Raw genomic sequence first — 18659 nt, 5'->3', positions numbered from 1 at the left:
TGTCTCTCTCTCTGTCAAATAAATAAATAAAATCTTAAAAAAAAAAAATTAATGATGTTAGATTTGCATTTGATATCTTAGAATATTATAGGATACTGTGCTGTATAAATCTAGATATAACTTTTATCAAGATCATTTTTAAAATTTAGAACATGATTTTGAAGGTGGTATGTCTTGTGGAGGGAAATTTTGCTAAAAGAAATTATAGCTTCTCAGATTATCAGAGAACGTATCCTGTTTGTGTACTTCTCTAAATGAAAGAATTAAGAGAATGTTTTCATTATTCATAGTCTGGCATGTAGGGGTTGGAGAGGGAACAAGAAAAATCGTAAGACATCCTTAGAACATTTAACACAAAATATACACATACATAGATCCTGAGATGTTACAACAAATTTTAAAATACATAGATCAACATGATCCAAATGGTTTCCAAGACACTGTAATGGTGAGTTAACAGCCATTATACAGTGTATGCTGAATGGAGGTCCACATCATGCCACGAAAACCCTACTCTGTGTGTCCAAATTTGAAAGCTAGTCATCCAGAGCAGGGGGCCAGTCAACATCTACAGACTAGAAGGAAGAAAACAAGACATGAAAACATATTACTGTTCCAGTAAGCATTTGCTGGTAATGCTGTATAAACTTAATAGTTTTAATATAAGGCAGCAGAAGAAGCTTCATTTGAAGAAAAGTCATTGAATACCACAATTCAACACTCTAAAATCCATAACTAGGTTTTTGAGATTCTTGGGCCCAAGGTCTGTTTCTGAATTCACAGAGTATTTGGTTACTCAGCTGGTTAAATTAATTGTACCTTTGGCCAATAAGAGACTAGAGTACCTCTAAATTTTGTAAATGTTATTTATGGGGAAAGAAAGAACTTTATGGGTAAAGTTGCTCAGGGAGCAACACCAACTTTCCCTCAGAAGTCTCAGCAACTTTTATTCTTCAGATCATTTTCATTTTCCCATCTTGCATTTAACAAGCACTCAAGTAGTCTATTCACTTACGGTGTTATTTGTAGCTTAGCAACCAAATGAGAAATGAGTATGAAAGAACTAGAAAAGGATAAATGATCATTGTGTATCATTTCAGAATTTTTGTTTCTTTTAAAATCAGTTTATCTCTATTCACTTGGTTTGGCTCTTCTAGAACAAAACCTTGATTTAAGTCATAATGAAATTACAGTAGCAGACTATTTTTTTTCTCCATATAAAACAATCATGTCCTAGGCTTTAGAAGTAGTTTAACTACCCTCGAGGGCCTAATTTGAGAAGTTTAAAAAAGTCCACTGTGCCCATGTCTTGTTACGGGTTTTTTTGTGACTTAAATTTTAAAACCCAAAATGCTTTACCACAAGTGATTTTTTAAATTAATCTATGAGTCACTGCCAGAATCAGAAAAATTTTATTAGAAAAGCCCAAATAACTATTGTGTGTGTACGTGTGTATCTTTTAGAAATCCCAAGAAGATATTTTGGTTCTATTTCAGAACATGGCCACATACTGAACACCCATATATAAGCTAATGGGTTGTTTCTCATGCCTGAAAACTAAACATTGCAGGTCACATAGTCTTGTATGTGTTGAAAGCAGGGGAGGTTTAAAAAGCCCTACAGGTGATTCCCGATGGACAAACAGGGATGAGGAACATTGGCCCGTGACTCTTGACATTCCTAAGTTATTCTGAGAATTAAGATCAAAGAAGATGAATGCAGGTGAGATTTTCTTTAACACAAGGTTGTCTTCCTCAAAATAACAGTCCCTCTGAGAAGGCTCCCTGCAACCTTGAAAGTGCTGTCGGTGGCCGTACTGCAGGAGCTCTATAAAATCTCGCTGGAAGCACTCAAGAGAATCGCCGGTAAGCTGATAATGCTCCAGTGATATGTGATTACCATAGCTGTCTGCACACGAGGCAACTATTACGCACTTCTTTTGATAACTGATATTAATCCCAAGTGCAAAATGCTAGTCTCCTAATATTGTTTTTGGCTGGTAGGGAGGTACGGGAGAGGGACCCCATCCTTCATCAGGTATTTGTCAAGGAGCACAGTTGTGACTCAGTACCTTTTTGATGCTCAAATGAGAAAATATATTTATGGAGAACTGCCGAAGGACCTATTCAATCCACTCTTATAAATACTTAAGAATTTAACCTTGTTTCAATTCAGACTCTAAGAGCAGAAAATTTGTACCACATCATAGGGGTCCCTTATACAACTGCTTTTATTAATAACCACTGGCTCATCCCATTTTCTATACCTGTCCTGAATGTATGTTTCTGAGTAGTCTGCCTTAAATTTTTTATAAAACAAAATAGGTATGGGAATGAACTCTGTAGAGTCCAAAGGACATATGAAGGGCTCTTAAGTTTCATTTCCTTGCTCCATTTAAGGGTTTAAGACCTCATGCCCCATGTAAATTAGCTATATATTTGCAAGGATCATAAATGAGATCTTGTATTTTTTTAAGAAGATAAAAATTCCAAAGACAATCCCTCCCTGCAATACAATGCTACTGTGAGATTTTGACCATTTTCAAATACCTGTTAAGGTGAGTAGAGATAGATACCTATTTGGCTTAATGCCCACCCACCCACCACCCCCTCCCCCCCCGCCAAAAGCATAACCTTGGCTGAATTCAATGTACAAATGGGTACTTCCACAATAAAATGGTTTACCTCAACATCCAGCTCAAGAATGTCTGCAGTCACATTCATTAGAGAGCCAATGTTTGGCTTGGTTCTCCCAAAGTCTCCATGCACAAACTCTTTAATGTAGCTGGGGTTTGTTTAAGGAAACAATGGAGATAGCTATGCAGCACTGTTTGGTGAGATTTGATAGGTGAAAGGGAAATGACAGACAAAAGCAGAAATGTTACAAGGGAGAGGTTATTTCTGAGCTGTGACCCATGATGTGTATCTTAGAAAATAAGCTTTGGCAAACTGGTTCCTACCAGCCTGGCAGCTAACAGCAGGACTTGGCACCTGTGTTTACATCAAACTTCCCAAAAGTCATGACTTTCTTTTTTCTCTAGCTCATCTCCAAGTGCCAAGGTTTGGATATGGATTTTTTTTTTAAATTTTTTTTTTTTTAAGATTTTTAACTAACTAGAATTTAAATAAAAAATTGAAATAAAAAAGATCTTTTTTAAAATTTTTAAGTAATCTCTACATCCAACGTGGGGCTCAAACCCACAACCCGAGATCAAAAGTCCCACGCTCCACTGCCTGAACCAACCAGGCGACCCTGGGTATGGATTTTTAAAATGAACTGTACTTCAGTGCTAACCAAAACAAAACAAAACAACCTTCGCTATTTTTTCTTTGCCACAAATTCCATTTTGTCATCTTTTTCGTCCCATTTTTCAATGATGGCAACTAACATCTGCCAGAAGATAGGTTTCCACAGGGTCACACGATGATGGCTTTCCTGGTAATGTGACCCAGTGACACAATAGCAGTAGGATGGGAGGGACAATGAAAATATTAATTTAGGGGCACCTGGGTGGCTCAGTCGTTAAGCGTCTGCCTTCAGCTCAGGTCATGATCCCAGGGTCCTGGGGTCGAGCCCCACGTCGGGCTCCCTGTTTGGCGGGGAGTCTGCTTCTCCCTCCCCCACTCCCCCTGTTTGTGTTCCCTCTCTCGCTGCCTCTCTCTCTCTCTGTCAAATAAATACATAAAATCTTTAAAAAAATATATTAATTTAGTCGCTGATAAAGGCTCTTCAGAAGGATTATCAAAGGACCCAAGTTTTAGCTGTTTGCAACTTTTACATGGTTAGCAAGAGAATTAAGTCTTTTGAAAGGGGCGATTTCATGTTTCCTTCATAAGGTCTTCAAATTTTGATGTCAATGGCCAATCCTAGAATTACTTACTAAGATTACATTAACTTTCCTTACACAGGACTCTACTACAGCCTTGAAAATAGTTATCTGAGAGACATAATTTTGCTAGCATTCAGTAAAAACTCATTCAGCATTATGCTGTGTTCTATAAACTGGCACTTAGTATAAAAATTTAATATAATTTGAATAGGAAAAATAAGTTTATTCTCAGATGATAAATAAAAAACTTACACCATGAATATGCTGATATTATGTCCTCCTCACTTTCTGAAAGTGTATTCACTCTACTTTCACCAAATGTTTTGACTCAAGCTTAAGACATGTATCTAGCAACTGCCTTCTTTGCTGAACTCATACTTACTCAACAATTGTCTTTTTCTTTCGAGAATGCTACTTCTGAGTAGCAACGATGAGGGGAGATGACCAAAAAGCCCCAGAACAACCAGTTAAAAGGCCCAGAATTCTTATTCATATCCAGAAGGATGAGGTGTACATCAAATGAACTAGTTCAGCATACCGAGCAATATATGTGAAAAATTCGCATACTTCTGTGTATAACCACATGGTATCTAAAGTTTTAGCAGACGGTTTTTCTTGGCTAAGCCCGTAAGTAACATATACATGCCTGGTCCTAAGAATGTTTTAATAAGATTGAAAAGATTAGTTTCTTCAAAAGACCACTGCATTTCACCTTAGCACTCTAAAATAAAAGCTGGAATTAGATAAAAAGATTTTTTAAAAATCTGTGATTTCTTTGAAATTCCATCCACATTCCATCTATAGTAGGCACATATATTCCAAACAACAAAGCTATAAAGGTCTGCCCACTGTGGTCTAAACAGGTCATCCCTTGATCCGAACTAAAAATATAAGAGATTTTAAGAGTAAATAACATCTACCTATTTCAGCTTAGCAAATGCTGGTCACTTCTGGGATAGGATGGGGTGGAGTGGTGTGGGGTTGGGGAGGAAGAGAGAGGAGGTTGATGGAAAAGGAGAAACAGACTACAGCAACATGGTGGGAATGCTACTTGGGGATTAAAATGACATTTTTTGCCTTATACCCATAAATATATCATTAGTTTTATATTAGGTATCTTACCACTTCATGCTATTGGATCACTAAATAATATAAAACCAAGAAACAAACAAATATTAGGAGCACTTTTGAAAAATAAACTAGAGCTAGGACTCTGGCAACTCCCTGATGTATTTTAACTAACAACTCAGAACAGATACAAAACCACACAAAACAGGGTACTATATGAACAAGTGATCATTTTTGGACTATTCTCTTGTTTTGGGCCAGTGGCCAAAAAAAGTGAAGACCAGTATGAAAGTAGGGCCACTCCCATCTACTATCAGTATTTAGTGATTTGGGGCAAATGCTCAAAATGCTGAAAGAACCCAAGTGTGGTTATGAAAATGTGACTTGCAGAATGTATAAAGACACAAATCAATAAATGAATCAATCAGAACTGTTTCCTGAGTACTTACTAAGTAGGCAGAATTGTGTGACACACTGTTTGAAAGTTCATGCTCTACCGGCTGCTGCCTCGCGGTTTAAAGTGTCATTTTGAAAGATACAAATTAGATGGGAACCCCCCCCCCCCCCCCCCCCCCCCCCGCCAAAAAAAGGACTCTTCCCCAACCTAATCCTTACCCTAATTGTTCCTGGATCAAGTTGCACCTATTTTCTAGGGCAGCGTGAACTCTTCCGACAGGGTTAGAGGATTGCTATGCGGAAGGCGAAAGGATACGTTCCAGCTTGAGTCTTCAGATAGAGGTGGAAATGATGTTCATCCACATAGCATGTCTCCATGGAGTGAATGATGCGAGTTCTCACAGCCAGGGGCCTCCGGTGAAGGACCCGCAGAGGTGTTTTCTGGTCGATCTTTAAGTCCTAGAGGAGGATGTGTTACACAACCATGGAGTCAGCTTTGCTGCCCAGCAAGCCTGTCTCAACACCTCCTCTGTCATCCATGGCCCACCACAGATGTTTTCTTCGGAGGACTCATCTATCACTGTCAGGGTAGATACTAATACTATAATAAATTGTATTCCCTAAGGTTCAGGCTCTGTGGAACTTTTCATAACCTCATCCACAGTTACTCACTTACTGGGCCCCAGTATGCCATTTTTAAAAAAGGCTTTGAAGTAAATGATCCCCAAGGTCTCTTTTGCTCTAATATTTAATCAATTAATTGAATTGAGCAGGACCCTGGAGTTCTAGTCTGTTCTTTACTTTAACAGAGCTCTTCTAGAAGACCTATTCTTACCCACCCACCCCCACCCCCCGGCAACCCAACAGATGACCTAACAGAGCTGAGGTGAAAAATGGCTATTTGTAGAGGGTGAGACCTCAGCATCACTGGTGTGTACGGGCAGTGTGCATGTTTTAAGGACAACCAAACACCTACATACAAGGTTATTTTGTTGTTGTTGTATGAAAAGATATATCTGGAAAATTAACAGTTGCATCACTGTTCAGGGTAGTGTTTCAATATAATAATTACAAAGAAGTGTGTGCAATAAACCAGGACCTCTCAGTATTTGTAAGCCCAGTTCAAATTACTTGAGAATAATAATACTGCATGCCTTTTTTACAATTCAGATTTTTTTTAGGGGCACGGGCTTGTTTTTCTTATAATTAGAGATTTCCTTTTGTCACAAGATATAAATCAAGAAATAGAGATTAATATTGTAGAAGGTCAACTAATTCCAAGTTTTAAAAATAGATATTGGGCATAACGAGAAATGTAGGTTCATAAGAACTTTGAATCTTCTGCCATTTCTTGTTGGAACAACTCCTTCCTAATTTACATGATTTGGGAGTGCCTGAAGCCATGCTAAGAAGAGAAGGATTTCTGTCTGGTCTCCCCTCTATCAAGTTCTCCACCAAGAAAGAAAGAGCAAGTTCTGACAAAGACTGTACTGGAAATGGTGTGACTGTTTTGATCATAGCAGTGAGTCAATGGCCCCTCCTAATTCATGGGTTTTATGATTCTCTAATGCTTTGATTTTAGAAGCACTTTGTTCTGCTGAGATAGGCTGTCTCCATAAGGTTTGACATTTCTCCGGCCAAAAAGACAAAAAAAGGACAACGCTGAACTGTTAAGGAATCTGTACAGATATGGCCTCCACTGTAGAATACAGAAATAGCTGGCTTCAAATGAATGACCAAGGAGTGCTCTTCTCCCTGTTTCCTTTCTTGCTACTCACTCCCAGGACTGCAAACCATGAACTAGTCAATGGAAGTACTAACTGAGCTGGTAGACCCACCACTGGACTTCCAACATAACGCTTGATCACCACACACTCCTGTGTGTGTTTTGCGTCTGCTTGCTTTCAGTAGACAAAAGGAAACCATTTACTCTAACAACGCACTCTGCTGGCCCCATTCTGCTGAATTTTCAGAAACACATATACATATACACAAAAGGTTTTTTTTTCCTTAGAAGTAGGTTGCCCTTAAAAAAGAAGAGACACGTAGTAAATTTGAAGTGACTGTTTCTCAAAATGGGACAGTAACTCAGTTTTTGTATTTTTGATGACAATAGGAATATTTGAAAATTGTCTTAACCTAACACAAAAAATTATTAGAAGTCAGCTAGTCCCATCAGTCTATTTGGGCTGTGAACCATTAAAAGAGACCCTTTCACTGCTTACTCTGTACCTCCAAAAATCATCTTTCAGCATTATTCAGCATTATTTCTGAATTAGCTCTGAATATAGCTACCTCCAGATGATAAATCTATTTTTTTTTTAAGTAGGCTCCACACCCAATGTGGGGCTTGACCTCATGACCCCAAGATCAAGAGTCACATGCTCTACCAACTGAGCCATCCAGGTGCCCCTGAATCTATTTTTAAAATGACTTAATTTTCCCCCCAGCATTCTGAATGACTTGTACACCTGATGGAAAAGAGGTTTAGAAATTTGTTTTGCGGGGCGCCTGGGTGGCTCAGTCGTCAAGCGTCTGCCTTCAGCTCAGGTCATGATCTCAGGGTCCTGGGATTGAGCCCCACATCAGGCCCCCTGCTCGGCGGGAAGCCTGCTTCTCCCTCTCCCACTCCCCCTGCTTCTGTTCCCTCTCTTGCTGTGTCTCTCTCTGTCAAATAAATAAAGTCTTTTAAAAAAAATTTTGTTTTGTAATCTTAAAGATATCTGTCTAGAGTTAAACTATCATCCTAAAAGCCCCAGATAATGGGCCAAAAGCCAATAGCTTTTGATACAAAATCACAGAACCTGAAACCTGGAGGCCCTCTGGGGGTGATCTAGTCCACCCCCAGGGTTAGAGATGAACTTGTCTAAGCCGGTGAATTACTCCTATGCTTTCACCAAGACACTTATACTATAACATGATTCTGCACTTCACTTTCTTTCTCATAACGTCATGGGTGTTTCTGTAAGTCATAGCTGTAGGCCTACCTCTATCCTTTTTTCCAACAATTTTAGGTATATATACATACAATAACATAAATTAAATGGGATCACATGCTGTTCTAGTTTTTTTTTTAAAATAGCTTTATAAGATACCAGCTTGTTCTTCCCTTTCCTTTTTGAAGGAAATTCACTTTGTTCCTAGTTGTGCTGTTGATTTTGCCGCTTTGAATAAAGTAAACATCTTTGTGCACATATACTTATGCAATGGAGTTTTATTTCTTCCGGATAGATTACCAGTAGTAAAAGTGTTGGGTAGAAGACCAGTATATTTTTAATTTTTACAGTCACCATTACGTTGTTTTCCAAAAAGGCTAAATACTTTATATTTCTACTGACAAAGTATGCAACTAGCTTTCTCCTCCATGCCACCCAGTAGGTGTTACTAGTCTCAGAGGACTAAAGTGAGGTCTTATTGTTACTTCAATCCAGAAGTGGAACATCTATTCAGATGATTCTTGGCGATTTGGAGTTGCTCGTTTTCAGCTTATTCATATCCTTTGTCTATTTTTCATAAGTATAAATCCTATTTGTGGTATCTTTTGCCATACAATTTGTTTTCTACATAGTCATATATATGTGTATACACACACACTTGTGTGTGTGTGTTTAAATCACAATGTATCCGCCTCTATATACTCTTTTTTTTTTTTTTTTTAAGATTTTATTTATTTATTTATTTTGAGAGAGAGAATGAGAGACAGAGAGCATGAGAGGGAGGAGGGTCAGAGGGAGAAGCAGACTCCCTGCCGAGCAGGGAGCCCGATGTGGGACTTGATCCCGGGACTCCAGGATCATGACCTGAGCCGAAGGCAGTCGCTTAACCAACTGAGCCACCCAGGCGCCCTCTATATACTCTTTATAGCTTGTTTTCTTCCCCCTTAGCATCTATCAGGAACATTTTCCTTTGTTAATAAATAGTCACCTACTACATAATTTCTAACAACTGGCTAGCAATAGCTCATTATACAGATAAACGGTAAGATTAAGCCATTCTCCTCTTGTAGGTCATCTAAATTATTACAAAATATTGCCCATTTAAATGATGTTGTGATGACTGTACACATCTCTGTGCCCATTTATGCTCATTCCTTACATCTGAGAGTAAATTATCGTTACAGGAAGAGTCAGGGACAGGTGGGAAGAAATATGCAAATGAATAGGCAGACCCTCTACAGTGATGTGCTCATGTGAAGGAAAATCCAGCACGTGCCAAAATATTTGTGCTGTACATATACTATCCTTCTTAAAAAAAATTTTTTTTTTTTAAAGATTTTATTTATTTATTTGAGAGAGAGAATGAGAGAGCAGGAGAGGGGGGAGGGTCAGAGGGAGAAGCAGACTCCCTGCCGAGCAGGGAGCCCGATGCGGGACTCGATCCTGGGACTCCAGGATCATGACCTGAGCCGAAGGCAGTCGCTTAACCAACTGAGCCACCCAGGCGCCCCTTAAAAATTTATAATATGTTTTATTTATGCACTTAATCTTAGCATCAGTCCTATTAGGTCAATTCTATTTTGTATTTCCTTTCTACATATGGCCAAATGTAATAATAGCATTGCTGAGGTTTTCTATGTGCCAGATACTGTTCTAAGTGCTTGATATGACTAAACTCATTTCATTATTCTAACTAATTTTATAGATGAAAAAACTGAAGCATAAAGAGGATAAGCAACTTGTCCAAAGTCACACAACTATGAAAGGCAGATCCAGGATTTGCATCCAAGAAATCTGTGCCCAGAGGCAGGCTCTTCATCACTAGCAATGCTGTCTCTCAAACAGGCTCGATGAAATGCCCAGTCATTCAACCAGCAAATGGCAAAGCCAGGATTTGAAAGCAGGTCTCACATTCCCCAAAGCCCATGCTCTATGAGTTGCTAGTAATAAACTAAAAGTGAAAGGACTCTTTTATAGGCAATCGAAAAATAAAATAGAAAGAGTGAGAGCACTTAGCTACCTTTATGCCATTTAGGAATTCAATGTCTTTCTTCTGTATGGCTTTATTTGTCCATATTAAGGCACTATAGGACTTGGTCTTTTCTTCTTCGCCTTCTTTCATATGTCCTATTGCCTCTCTAAACAAAAACAATAAAAGCAAGTTTATCTAAATACACAGAATACACACAAGCCTTGCCCCAAACTTCCCTTTCTTTAAAAATAGCTTTATTCAGATAAAATTTATATACAATTCCCATTTTAATTGTACGATTCAGTGATTTCTAGCATGTTTACAGAGTTGTGTGGCTATGACCACAATCTAATTTTAGAATACTTCATCATCCCAAAAAAGAAACTCCATACCTATTTGCAGTCACTTCCCATGCCCTGTTTCCCCCAGCCTTTGGCACCATTAATTGACTTTCTATCTCTACAGATTTCCGTACTCTGAATATTTCATATAAAATAGAATCATACAATATGTGGTGTGTGGTCTCTGGCTTCTTTCACTTCATGTTTTCAAGGTTCATCCATGTTGGAGCATATATCAGTCAGTACTTTTTTCCTTTTTATTACTGAATAATATTCCATTGTATGGAGATACCAGATATTATCCGTGGACATTTGGGTTGTTTCTACTTTTTTGGTATTATGAATAAAGCTACTTTGAACATTCATGTAGAAGTCTTTGTGTGGATGTACACCTTCATTTCTCTTGGGTATATATCTAGAAGTGGTATTGCTGGGTCATAATGGTAACTCTATGTTTAACCTTCTGAGAAACTGCTGAACTGTCTTTCAAAGTGGTCACGCTTACAATCCCACAGCAATATATGAGGGTTCCGATTTCTCCACATCTTTGCCAACATTTGTTTTTTTCTGTCTTTTTGATTATAGCCATCCTAGTGAGGGTACCGTGAGCTATCACTGAGGTTTTGATTTGTCCTTCCCCAATGGCAAATGATACTGAGCATTTTTTTCATGTATTCATTCATTAATTGTATGTCCTCTTCGGAGAAATGTCCACTTAATCATCTCCTTCATTTTTAATTGGGTTGTTTTCTTATTATTGAGTTGTAAGAGTTCTTTATATATTCTGGATACAATTCCCTTAACAGATAAATGATCTACAACCAAAACTTCCCTTTTGAGATCAGCTCCAGGGAGTCCACCCTCACCTTGTGACAAGCTGCAAGTCACGGACTTGGATTTTGTTAGATGAATTATTAATTTTCTGTAGTAGCAGAAAAGGAAAAACAATTAGCAATTCTAGTTCGGTTATAGAGCTGCAGAAACATGACAATTTCCATGTCATGAAGTGGTTTACCTGCTGAAGTTCCTTAATTTCTTGTGAAGTGAAATGTACTCTATGAGGATTCACCAGCTCAATTGCAAAGGGCCTTCCTGGCAGCACACATCCGTCATGAAACAGAAACGTGTTGATGGAGTTAACATTTGGGCTAATGCAAGAGGGTTAGGAGGTGTGAAAAAATGAGTTGAGCTCTAGAGGACTGAAAGTTTAGTGACATGACTACATCTGGGAGAGGGAAGGACGTGTGAAAGAATCAAGGGGCTTTTTGGGGGCTGCTAAACCCCAGTACAGGCAATATGTGAAAATGACTGTTTTCCCAAAGGTCCATGAACAAGACTGTGTTAATTACAAAATAAAATCCAACAACCGCTAATTGACCTGATTACACTAAGGTAACGTTATCACACATGGCAATGCCCAGGTATACCAGGCTGAAATCCATTCTCCTAAGCCAAATCCACTAGTGAAACGGAAAAGCTAGGATTCCATAAAGGGAAGGGACTATAAAGCTCAAGCTCAGGATTAACTCTCATCATCTTTTTTGTAATGCAACAATGTAAAATGAGAGAAATGGAGGCTAAGAGAGCAGAATCGCTTTTTAAATGAAGATGTGCATTTTGAAAACTATACTGGTACTGCTGAAATGTTATCAAATGGAACAATTAATAAGCAAACTTTTGGAAAAACTCAGGCATTGTCTTGTTAATGCACATAAAAGTCCCTTAGAACCTACAGGTATGCAATAAGGATGGCCTCTTAAGAAATGAATCCTGTTAAGACATAATCATATAATTTATAAAGGTAGCTCCATAATCCACAAAGCTTCCTCACTGGGAGAAGCTCTGGGCTCTGCCCACTTTGGTTTTAACTAAGCGACTACAGTGAACCTGCTGTCTGAGAAGGGTGATAGTCTGAAAGTTAGCTCTAGTCAAGTGATGCTATTGCAATCTTACCATTTCCTAATGTTCTCACATCTACATCTTCTCTTCCAGAGGAGGAAAAATTAAAACCTTTGCAAAGCAGATAAAGAAAAATAATCAGTAACATAATAACCCTAAGATTTTCATTCCCACCCTTTGGTAAAAACTTCATTTGTCTTAAACAACCTACAGGAGAATTCCAAGGGATAGTCATCCCACCTCTAATCCCAATCTCTAATAAAAATAGCAATGATAATAAAAAACACCATTTATTGAGCACCTGTCATATGCTGGGCATTGAGCTAAAATTCTGCATACATTATTTCATTTAATCTTTATTATAACCTTATGATGTAGATATTAAACAAAGGAACACCAAGCTTCTTTTTTTTTTTTTTCAAAGATTTTATTTATTTATTTGAGAGAGAGAGAATGAGAGACAGAGAGCATGAGAGGGAGGAGGGTCAGAGGGAGAAGCAGACTCCCTGCCGAGCAGGGAGCCCGATGCGGGACTCCAGGATCATGACCTGAGCTGAAGGCAGTCGCTTAACCAACTGAGCCACCCAGGCGCCCGGAACACCAAGCTTCTAAAAGGATAACTATTTTTTCCCAAGACCACATGATTAAATGGCAGAGCTGTTCCTGATGTCAAAGCTAGACCTTAACGGGAAAGGCAAAGGGAGAGAGCACTGTTTGGAGGAAGGCTCCACTACAAGCCTGGCCACAAGCTTATGGTGAAAAAATCTATCATCTTTCCTTTTTTCCTTAAAATAAAACAAAGCAAAAACATTTATTTGAAAATTAAACTCTATGAAAAGAAGAAGAGGGGGAAAAAAGGGTTTTAAAGCAAATGCTTTATGTTAAACAAACCTAAGCTGGGATCACAACAAAACTAGTGTTCATTCTAAGATAGATGGATCATCCTACACTAAAAAGCTGCAAATATTAGAATGGAAAATGGTGTAAAAAAAAGGGGCAGGGGTTATATGACAACTTCCTTAGATACAAAACTGAAGATTGCACCATCATCACCATAGGAAACATTACCATAGGCAGGCATATTATAAATGTTTCATATATGTTAACATTGTGAGGTAGGTACTATCATTATCCTCATTTTACTTACAAGGAAAATGAGACAGACAGGATAGGTAACTTGCCTAAGATCACATCACTGGTAGGTGATAAGGCCAGGATTTGAACCAGACAATCTGACTCCAGAGTCTCTTAACCACCACAAAAACAGGCTGAAGATCCAGACTCATGCACACAGGGAAAGCAAGACCAGTCTTCTCAGAGCAGGGATTAGAAAAGGCTGCTATGTTTGGAGTACTCTGGTCAGTCATTAGAATTTGGCAAAGTGTAAGATCTCTGAACACATATATTGGAGGCTAGAACTCAGACTCACACCCTAATTTATTCATTCAGGAACAAATATCTACAGTGGGCATGTGCAAGTCGCTGTGCTAGATCCTGGGGAGACAAACAAGATGGACACAGGGCTTACTGTTTGTGGAGGGATAAGGACTGTAATATAGTGGCTAGGGCTAGGACAGCAAGCATACAGGAACATTCCTGTACTAAGAGCACAGTTACAGCATGAGCTATGAGGTTTGTATTTATTCCTCAATGGTCCAGCCACTTTGGAGAGCACAAGATGAGGAAGAATGGGATAGCTGGGAAGAATAAATGGGAAAGGTGGAAGGAGGGTGAACACCATTTTGACAGCCACTTTTTTCCAAGAAAAGAGTCTGTATGTAAAGGTCCCATGTAGATTTTAGAAAAAGGAAGGTTAACAGGCTTGAAAAGTCCTATGAAAATGACACTGAAGATTAGCCCTCTTTCCTAGGATGTTTAGCTGTGAAGAAAGTAGGATTTCATTCTTCTTTCACCTCTAAGAAATCCCTTTTGCAAGCCAAGGTCAACACTTTGGGGAAATAGGCTCTGAGCTGTTGTCTGTCATGTACTGCCAGGGTCAAGTAGGCTCCTTTCTGCCCCCAGGGATCAAAGCTATGGGTCTCACCAAAAGTGGCAACGCAGGGCTGGCTAGGTAAGGGCTAGATATCCAAGGTAGGCCTAGAATTTAAGCTGTTGCATTAACACCTGAGAACTGGTCAGGTAAGCAGCCACGAAAGCTACAAGGTCAGGCTCTTCTCGAGGCAGAGAATCTAAGCCAGGCAAGGAGTAGGATTCTGTGAACCATTAAGTCCCAAAGAATCCTCCATTCCATGTTTAAAGTCCATTTTTAAGCTGTTAATAAAAACCAGAGTAACATCAGTAGCTTCTAGGCAGTCAACAGACTCAAGAGTAGCACTAAGTAGGGGTGGATAGCTAAATGGAGAGTTCAGAGTGGCATTTGGGAAGCTGAAAGATACTGACTCCCTGGGGCTGTGATCTGTCTTACACCTGCCCACCTCCATCTCCAAACCAGCCATAATATTAGGGCACCAGGGGATCCACAGTGACTGAGCCATAACCTGTCCCTGGTAGGGGTGAAGGGAATGAACAGGACACAAAGAGATAAGTCCACCAATGACAGCTAAATCAGACGAGAAATCTCTAGTTCATAAACTAGCCCATAAAACTTCCACAAATTCTAGCCCATTAATAAGAAAGAGTTGCAGAAAGCAAGGCTCTTGAGAAGTCCAGAGAAACATTAAATCTAGACAAAGGAAGAAGGGACATTTATTATATCTTTTAGAAAAGTATTTCAAATTTGGACACTTCATTAAGGATATTTTTGGGGGTAACCTTTAACCCTTTATTCCTGTGCAATTATGGATATTAGCTGACAACAAAAGGAAAAGGAGTTACCATCTTAAGTATTAGGAAATACATGCTTAAAATTTGGTTGAGTTTTCTTTTTTTTTTTAAGGATTTTATTTTTAAGTAATCTCTACACCCAACGTGGGGCTCGAACTCACAACCCTGAGACTAAGAGTCACATACTCCACCGACTGAGCCAGCCAGGTGTCCTGGTTGAGTTTTCTAAATTCACATTATGCCTTGTCTTATCCCCCTAATTCTGCAAGTTCTTTGAGCTTTTTGCTCAAAGAAACAGATATTTCAAAAACAAAAACAAACCAAGTGCAAGAATGATCAGCAGTTCAGCAGTTTCGCTAGTCTGCAGTGGCCCTCATACCCAGCGCAGAGATGCAACTGACAAATGGGCAGAGGCCAGATAATAAAGGCCTCAGAAGATCAAGTTCAGTAGTTTGGACTTTTATCCTGTATGTAGTCACTGACAAGTTTTCAGCAGGGAAATAACATAACAGATATTTATTCAATAAGTGAAATAATAAATGGGTTAGGGGAAAATTTCTTAGACACATTGACTTTGAGAGTGTGTCAAAGTTTACTACTCATTAACTAGGGGACTAGCAAGGGGATAATATGATGTGCCCGGTTAAAGTAGCTGAGCAACAAGTTTGTATCTCCCATTTAGGAGAAGGAATCTTTATTTTTTATTTTTATTTATTTAATTTTTAAAAGATTTTATTTATTTATCTGAGAGAGAGAGAGTGTAGGTGAGAGGGAGAGGGAGAGAGAATCTGAAGCAGACCCGGGCACTGAGCACAGAGCCCAACGAAACTAAGAATCAGACGCTCAACCTACTGAGTCACCCAGGTACCCCATGGGGAAGGAATCTTTATATAAGTAGCTAGATTACTTCATATAATACTGCTTATTTTCAGAGAGTTGTAAACCATAGAGGTACAACAGTCAGAACCATCTTCCCAGAGCTGTCAGACGTGAACCACAGAAAGAACAATATATGAGATGCACAGGGTTAGCAAATTGAGGCTACCAATCAGGCATTTCAAACAACAGGTTTTATTCCCAACAAGGAGCCAGTTAGCACAGAAGCCCAGAGGTCTGCTTTTTCTCAAGCAGCTCTCAATAAATTTCCTCAGGATACAATTACAGATGCTAAACACACAGTTTGCTTCATTTTCAGTTTGGGTATAATTTTTTCCCCCTCAAATGGAAAATGAAACCAAGCTAATGTCATGAAAGATTGCAAGCGGGAAACATACAGCTGTTTCAGAGCCTCCCAACAGCCCTATTGGTAATGGGAGCTTCCTTGGGACCCAAATAATCAAAACTGAAAAGTTTCTTGAATCATCTTATAGAAAGAGAGTAAGGTGGCCCCAAAAAGAGTTTGGAAGAGACTTTTTGTGCTAAAGCTTGATTTTCACTTCTTCATAACTTGGATAATTCTTATGAGATAACCAGTATGTAAATATTAAGTAGATAAAAACTCATGCCAATATCCCAGAGTCTTGACTGCTAAGATTTTGGAAAATGTTAGGTTGCTAGGGTAATTTCTTCTTTATTCAGTAAACAATTCTTTTTTTTTTTTTTTTAAGATTTTATTTATTTATTTGACAGAGAGAAAGAAAAAGCACAAGCAGGGGGAGCTACAGGCAGAGGCAAAGGGAGAAGCAGGCTCCCCGCCAAGCAAGGAGCCCGATGAGGGGCTTGATCCCAGGACCCTGGGATCATGACCTGAGCTGAAGGCAGATGCTTAACCGACTGAGCCACCCAGGGACCCCTCAGTAAACAATTCTTAAAGACCCTTAAAGAGGGTCCACCAACCCAATACTCAACAAATTATAAGAAGGATATAGTTTAAAGTGCTCTTTCCTCTTGACAAGCCAGAGAGCTGGAAGGGACAGCCATATCTCTTCTCAATCATCTGCCTGCCTGCCATTCCTAAAGCAGGCCTGTCTTAAGGCTTTTCAGAGAGAAGGTGGATATCTAGTTGGTTCCTCAAAAAAAAGTGTTCTAATTATGCTAGGAGACCCACTTCAAAGTAAATCATTATTTACTGCCTACAGTTTTTCCTGATGTACAACATTATTTTCTGCAATTGAAATCTTAGCCCCTTTCCTCTAGTCTAATCCTAGGTGAAATCACAAGGCTCTATGCTGCCCGTGACCTGACAAACCTATTGAGACAAAGAAAACATAAACCTGACAGGATCTGACTCATCCCACAAACCTGGGCTCATTAATACCTGGAAAATTAAAACACAACATACTATCATTAGGTCATTGTAAAATGGTAGCTGTTGATCTATTTTCTCTAGTCTTGAACTTTATCCCAGGATATTTTAGCAGTTAAGATGGGAGCTAGGCATTTGCCAGTGATTATTCTTGAACAAGCACTGGATGTGGAAGTTGTGTTTTAATTTCCTCATATTCCCCAAAAAGAGGCCAAGTCTGAGGTGTTCCAAGGTCAGAGCTTAAGTACATTCACTTAAAATAGTTTCAGTGGTTTTGCATTTGCCGAGTCATCTTGAGAAAGGAAAGAAATACTTTAAAGAAATCCAGGCCAAGTCAGAGGTGCTCAGGACATGGTGACCCCTGTTCATGGGAAGCTGCCAGGCAAGGAGCCCAGATTTGGTGGTGATTTACAAAATTTAGAAATCCTTCCTGCCACCTCCAAGAAACCTATTCATGAATGACAATGTATTTAAAATATGAATATTATAACACTTACTCTCTGCCTTGAATACTGCCAAAAGATGATCTGAAATTAATTCTTCCACTGAAGATTCCAGCTTCCTTTCTCCATCAATTATCCAAGGAGTCTGTGGTAAATTCCTGGAATATTTATTATATCTCCCTGCCAAAGAAACATAAGGTAGCCTGGATGGAATGGTATCATTAACACATTAGGATAAAACAACTATTTATTGAGTGCCAATATCCTAGGTGCCATGACACAAAACAATGTTTAGCCTTCAACTAACAACCTAATTTGGGGAGCCCGCACAGATATATAAATAATTAAAAGATTTAAGGTAACAGTAGAAGAGATGGATAAAGACATCATATGAATCATCAAATGAACTCTAAAGGAATGCTCAGTATATTTATTAATCTGATTGGCTGACTGAACAAGTAATATTAAGGAACACACCAAGGATCATTAGAAAAAAAAGAAAACCAGCAACTACTGCTTTTACACTTGATTAATAATACTTTTAATGAAATACTCATTGGTGATAATATATTCCAAAGAGTTCAAATACAGGAAATTTTGAAGTTTTTGTAATTTTAAAAAACCCCACAACCCTAACAGAACATGACTCACTGCTTTAAGAATAAAGCTGCACTAATGGCAGGTAGCTTTCATTACCATGGGGCAGGGTATTATAGTTGAGACTAGAGAGCAATTTCATTTCAGGT

General features: G+C 38.8%; 1 protein-coding gene across 1 annotated transcript in view; it reads right to left on the bottom strand.

Moving 5' to 3' along the window:
• Nucleotides 1–536: 536 nt before the first annotated feature.
• PUS10 (pseudouridine synthase 10) overlaps nt 537–18659 on the bottom strand; it is a 66884-nt gene continuing 48761 nt past the window's right edge. Inside the window, exons 11-18 of the mRNA XM_044918570.1 lie at nt 17968–18093; nt 12496–12552; nt 11558–11634; nt 11409–11464; nt 10250–10367; nt 5610–5752; nt 2685–2784; nt 537–575 (exon numbers count right to left, since the gene is read on the bottom strand). Coding sequence (XP_044774505.1) covers nt 537–575; nt 2685–2784; nt 5610–5752; nt 10250–10367; nt 11409–11464; nt 11558–11634; nt 12496–12552; nt 17968–18093 — 716 coding nt within the window. The remainder of the gene's footprint in view (nt 576–2684; nt 2785–5609; nt 5753–10249; nt 10368–11408; nt 11465–11557; nt 11635–12495; nt 12553–17967; nt 18094–18659) is intronic.

This window comes from Neomonachus schauinslandi, chromosome 10, assembly GCF_002201575.2.
Source record: "Neomonachus schauinslandi chromosome 10, ASM220157v2, whole genome shotgun sequence".
NCBI classification, from domain to species: Eukaryota; Metazoa; Chordata; class Mammalia; order Carnivora; family Phocidae; genus Neomonachus; species Neomonachus schauinslandi.
Note: the sequence above shows the minus strand (reverse complement) of the source record. Positions and strands in the feature narration are given on the sequence as shown.